General features: G+C 42.1%; 1 protein-coding gene across 1 annotated transcript in view; it reads right to left on the minus strand.

Moving 5' to 3' along the window:
* The window catches only part of slc17a7a (solute carrier family 17 member 7a), an 11,801-nt gene continuing 6,182 nt past the window's right edge, over nucleotides 1-5,619 (minus strand). Inside the window, exons 5-13 of the mRNA XM_046075314.1 lie at nucleotides 5,452-5,539; nucleotides 5,087-5,173; nucleotides 4,476-4,618; nucleotides 4,140-4,289; nucleotides 2,068-2,200; nucleotides 1,238-1,348; nucleotides 756-883; nucleotides 568-637; nucleotides 1-482 (exon numbers count right to left, since the gene is read on the minus strand). Of these exons, the coding sequence (XP_045931270.1) occupies nucleotides 187-482; nucleotides 568-637; nucleotides 756-883; nucleotides 1,238-1,348; nucleotides 2,068-2,200; nucleotides 4,140-4,289; nucleotides 4,476-4,618; nucleotides 5,087-5,173; nucleotides 5,452-5,539 (1,206 nt within the window). The 3' untranslated portion in view covers nucleotides 1-186. The remainder of the gene's footprint in view (nucleotides 483-567; nucleotides 638-755; nucleotides 884-1,237; nucleotides 1,349-2,067; nucleotides 2,201-4,139; nucleotides 4,290-4,475; nucleotides 4,619-5,086; nucleotides 5,174-5,451; nucleotides 5,540-5,619) is intronic.

Here is a 5,619-nt window from a genome sequence, read left to right on the forward strand (position 1 = left end):
ACACACACACACACACACACAAGCCCGGACAATGAAATGAATCAGATCCATACTTTTGATGTTTGCAATTGTAAATATTGTACAAAAGCACACAGCAGGTCCTTTCACTATAGCAGTATAGCTCTCTTATAATCCCTTTCCAAAAACAATCTTCCTCTTTTCTTTAACTTGTATCACGTCAGTCTTCTATGTCAACTCCCTCTCCTCTTCTCCCCCATACATATAAGAGTTGTATCCAGGCGGCTGCACATACTCCTCAGACTTATCCCAGTCCGACACCCATCCCGGCCCGGCTCCCCCTCCTCCAGCACCTCCTCCGTTAGAACCAACAACTGGCTGGCTCATGGCCCCGTACTGCCCGCCTCCGCGGTAGAGCTCTTCTGTCTCATTGGCCAGTTCATCCTCACCGATGATACCGCACTTCTCCTCGCTGGTGTCCTCAATGTCCGCCCAAGACTGCTTTTCCCCTGATGCAAAGATTCCTAGTGAGAAAAAATATGATCAGCGTTTAGACTAAAGTCTTCTGCACATGCCTCCCAAAACACTGTGTTCAGAGTCAAGTCATACCATAGAAAATCACTCCTCCATAATGAACGAGGGAAGCTATAAGGAAGACATACTGCCACTCATCACGTGTCTGGAATGACAAAGGTAAAAAGGTGAGTTCAAGAACAAGTTGGCCTAATCTCCCTTTCTGTTTATTTTACATTTTTAAAGTTTTAAACATGGCATTACAAAGTCGATACAAGTTTTACCTTGTGTTTGGTCATGGCTCCCACTATGAGAGGACACACCATCCCTGATAACGTTCCCACCCCGTTTGAGATTCCCATCAATATGCTGGCATATCGAGGGGCGATGTCCAAGTGATTGACATTAAACCCTGAGTGAAAGAACAAAAACTGTGCGTTAGTTGTTTTTGTATTTAACACTGAAAGGAATAGATTGCCATTTTGGAAAATACGCTTATTCATTTCCTTGCTCAGAGTTAGATGAGCAGATCGATACCACTGTTGTATCTGTACAGTAAATATTTTGCTAAAGCCAGCAGCTGGTTAGCTTAGCTTACAGTAAAGACTGGAAACAGGGGGAAACAGTCAGCCTGGCAAAGTGTATAAATGGTGGTTATTTGCTGGCTTATTGCTTTTTATACAGTCTATGGATATTACATGTTAATTAGCGAGGTTTAGAGGTGCTGCACATAACACATAACAGTAGATCTGATAAAATCTCCAACCTGAGATAGCAAATCCACTGAAACCCACAGCGAGGACCAGGAAGGAAATGGCAACACCTTTTGAGTGAGAGTAACCCACCACCAGCAGGAGGGTGGCCTCCATTCCAAAACCTGAAACACGTCCACGTGACAACAAATACAAGAGGGGAGGAATGAGGAACTTTCCACAACTTTATACTCTGGTCATCTGATATACAGAAGTGCATTTATTTTGTTGTAATTTGCTGTTGTTAGAAATGCTGTTCATGTCGACATGATACAACCTTTGATTTGTGCTAAAATATCAATATGATTCAAGTGCTGGCAGCTGCTGTTCTTCAAACACAGCTCTGAATGACAGTTACCGCTGTAAAGTTTTCTAACAAATGTCATGGTCCTTAAATTTCAGGAGAATCATTAACAAACACACCTATTAAATGTCTTTTTATTTTTTTCAGCAATGCTGCTCACTTTGCTTCGATATTATTAATGTCATTGCACACTGTGTCACCGAACAGAAAGTTTCTTGCTCAGTTTATCAAAGTCTCAAATTTTTCGATGTGCTGCTTTCACTACAGCAAAGGTGACGTGTCATCTTAATTTCTACCTGATGACAAGATGAAGTCAGTTTGGCTTAACTGATGTGCCAAATGTATGTATCTGGATGTCTTTAAAATATTGCAAACAGTAGTCCAGTTGAGTTTTACTAGTGTGACTAATTTGAGATGTAAAACTCAGGTAATGCAGTGTGTTATTTAGTTTCTGCTCTTGTATTGTCTTGAGCTTTTTTTCTTCCCCTTCTTTTCGTTCCTACTCACCCCCCTCCAACTATCACCCTTTATCACTCTCACCTCCGCAGTTCATGAGCTTCCTGACGTTTGTGGTGGACATCAGGTTGTGGGTCCTCAGGTAGTCTGCCAACTGGCCTCCAATAGGCACGATGATTGTCATCACCAGATGGGGCAAAGCTGACACCATGCCCACCTGGAAGAAGAAAGGGTATGTATGAGAGTGAGAGACTGTGTTACGTGTGTATGAGAAGAGACACGAGAACAGTGTTTTCATTACTAGAGTATTAGAAACAACAAGAGGCTGAAGGTTAAAAAAGATTAAAAATGTCCTGTTTCAGTTTAGTTCCAGATTAGTTTTATAAGCATAGATATTAGCACATCGATCTGGATAAAAGTAAATGTTTATACTGATTGGTGCTCCTTTGACCTGAACTGAGATAATGTGATCTAAATGAAAATATTAATAATGATAATGATGATTTTCAAAGACCATATATACACTATATTGCCCCTGTGAATCATTGATTTCAGGTATTACAATCACCTCCATGACCACAGGTGTATAAAATCAAGCACCTAGGCATGCAGACTGCTCCTACAAACATTTGTGAAAGAATGGGTCGCTCTCCGGAGCTCAGTGAATTCAAGCGTGGTACCATGAAAGGTCGCCGCCTGTGCAACAAGTCCATTTATGAAATTTCCTCACTACTAAATATTCCACAGTCAGCTGTTAGTGGTGTTATAACAAAGTGGAAGAGATTGGGAACAACAGAAACTCAGCCACGAAGTGGTAGGCCACATAAAATCACAGAGTGGGGTCAGCATATGCTGAGGCGCACATTGCGCAGAAGTCGGCAACTTTCTGTAGAGCTATAGCTACAGACCTCCAAATGTTGTGTGGCCTTCGAAATAGCTCAAGAACAGTGCGTAGAGAGCTTCATGGAATGGGTTTCCATTGCAAAGCACGCTGCCACTGGACACTAGAGCAGTGGAGATGTATTCTCTGGAGTGATGAATCACGCTTCTCTGTCTGGCAATCCATTGGACGAGTCTGGGTTTGGTGGTTGCCAGGAGAACGGTACTTGCCTGACTAACTGTTAATGCTTCAGCATACCAAGACATTTTGGACAATTTCATGCTCCCAACTTTGTGGAAACAGTTTGGGAATGGCCTCTTTCTGTTCCAACACGACTGCGCACAAAGAAAGGTCCATAAAGACATGGATGAGCCAGTTAGATGTGGAGGAACTTGACTGGCCTGCACAGAGTCCTGACCCCAGCTTGACAGAACAACTCTGGGATGAATAAGAGCGGAGACAATGAGCCAGGTCTTCTCATCCAACATCTGTACCTGACCTCACAAACATGCTTCTGTGTTGTAAGGCAGGCAACCCAAAACTTCTGGCAATATAGTGTCAATATATCAAGTCTGGCAGAGAATGCTTGTTCATGGTTGTTGTCCCCTCTCTCCACATATTTCTAGTCACCTTCACCTTTTCTCCTATTAAATAAAAGCAAAAGACTCCCCAAAGTTGTTTGTTTGTTACACCACCCCTCAGACTCTTACTCTGTCTTATTTTTGAATTAAACATGGAAAAGAAGAACAGTTCTACATGCACAAATATCAGTGGGTTACCAGAATCTTCACTCTTTGCAGTGCCTTACAGAGATGAGTCTGGAACTCACACACACATGCAAACCCACACCGCAAAGGGGAATGCTTATATTTTCCAACCTGTGTCTTATTTTCTTAATTGTTGCTGTTCTGACTGTGGGTCATAATAATGTTGTACTTTTCAACTCCACTGTAGGGATTCGTAAACATGACATGGCAAAGAATTGTGCAGCAAGCCTCCTAAAGCTAAAGCTACATTTTACTGGTTGAGGTGATGAGTACAAAGTTATTATGAGCAATAATCACAACAGTGAAAATTATGAGTGTAAGAGGCTGAAAAATACCAGAATTACCCTTTAACTTTGGTTAAAGTGCCCTTGAGCAAAACCCTAACACCTATACTTTCCAGTAAAGTAGGTGACATAGCTGTGTCCAGTTGTGAACATATAAGGACATTTTCTGGAAAAACTATAGCTTCTGTAAATAAAGTCTAGCTTTACAGATCGATATACTCTCACCTTGCTGATCTCAAAGCCAAAGACTTCTTCAAAGTAGGCCGGTTGGCTGATGAGCAGCAGATAGAAGGTCCAGCTCCTGCAGAAGTTGGCCACGATGATGGCGTAGACTGGCATGGAGGTGAAGAAGTGTCTCCATGGGGTTTTAAATTTCTGCCACCAAAAGGAATAAGATATTACAGGGATCCAGAGACTTCACTGAGATGGAGCAGTAACTAGACAGCCAGCTGAGTGTGTGTGTTAACATATACATCCACACAATCTGTGTCTGTGTGTAGGTCTAAGAGATTCTCAGTGTTAGATTAATAGGCTACACATGAATAACATATAGGGCCATACATGGAGTGGATTAAGAAATGACGCAGACTCTCCGATTGCATCCTCAATGTACTTCCTCTCCTCTGGTGTGATGGTGGGATGGGCTGCGGGACTCTCATATGACACCAGAATCCAGAACATATACCAGAATATCCCAAAGCTGCCTGGGAGAGGAAGAGAGAGAGTGAAAGCCACAGACATGGTTACGGTAGAGAAAGAGCAAAGAGAGCTAGATGTAAAAGGTACAGTAGTGAGAGAGAAAGAAAGTAAATGAGAAGTAACTACTCAGACTTCCTTCCAGGCTGCCGTTAAGGTTGTGAAGTTCAACTTTACAAGCTTTACAATAGCAGTAGTAGGCTGGGAGGAAATTTGGGGCTCGGGACATGCTGTTGAATGATAACATTGCAAAACATGAAAGCCCCTAACCTTACACTTAAAGGTTTTGAAAGTAAAATCAAATCACAAAAATAAATCCTTGAGACTCACATAAAAGCTCCGCCCATTCAGTCTTGATTGTGAGCGACAGAAACACATAGTTCATGGATATGGAAACATTTGCATTTGAGTTCAAGCATGTATTAATGTATTACTTTACTGGACAGTCATAGTACTGTAAGCGAAACAATACTAACCATAGACATAGAATACTGAAGACCACCCAATGTATTGCACCAGTATCCCAGCTAAAGGCATGGCCACCACCGCCCCTGCATAGGATCCTGAGAACACATCATAACATAAAGAAAAGCAACAAATTATTAATTTGTCCGTATTATCATAGAATCATTTCTGCGCTCAAAATGTTGTATATATATTGTTATTAAGTGGCCATGGAAATTCACATGTCCAGTACTTTTACCCTCTTATACTTTGAAGGAACCTCTGGTGCCTCCATCTTCACAACCTCATGTTCAAACTCACAGAACTTAAGGATATCCCAAAGTTTCTGCAGATACCAAAATATTGGAAAATGTGTCAGTAAGGCGTGAAACTTTACCACAAAAGGCTGTTGTGGCTAATCGACTTCTCTCAAGAGGAGGCGCCCACTTGGCCCAGATTCCGTGGCAGGCTGGGTATGATACACCCTGAAGGATACAATACAGTCAGCGAAACACTCATGCATATAGGAACAATCTTCCACAGAGTCCTGCAAGCGTACCCCCCC

This window comes from Micropterus dolomieu, linkage group LG02 (assembly GCF_021292245.1).
Source record: "Micropterus dolomieu isolate WLL.071019.BEF.003 ecotype Adirondacks linkage group LG02, ASM2129224v1, whole genome shotgun sequence".
Lineage (NCBI taxonomy): Eukaryota > Metazoa > Chordata > Actinopteri > Centrarchiformes > Centrarchidae > Micropterus > Micropterus dolomieu.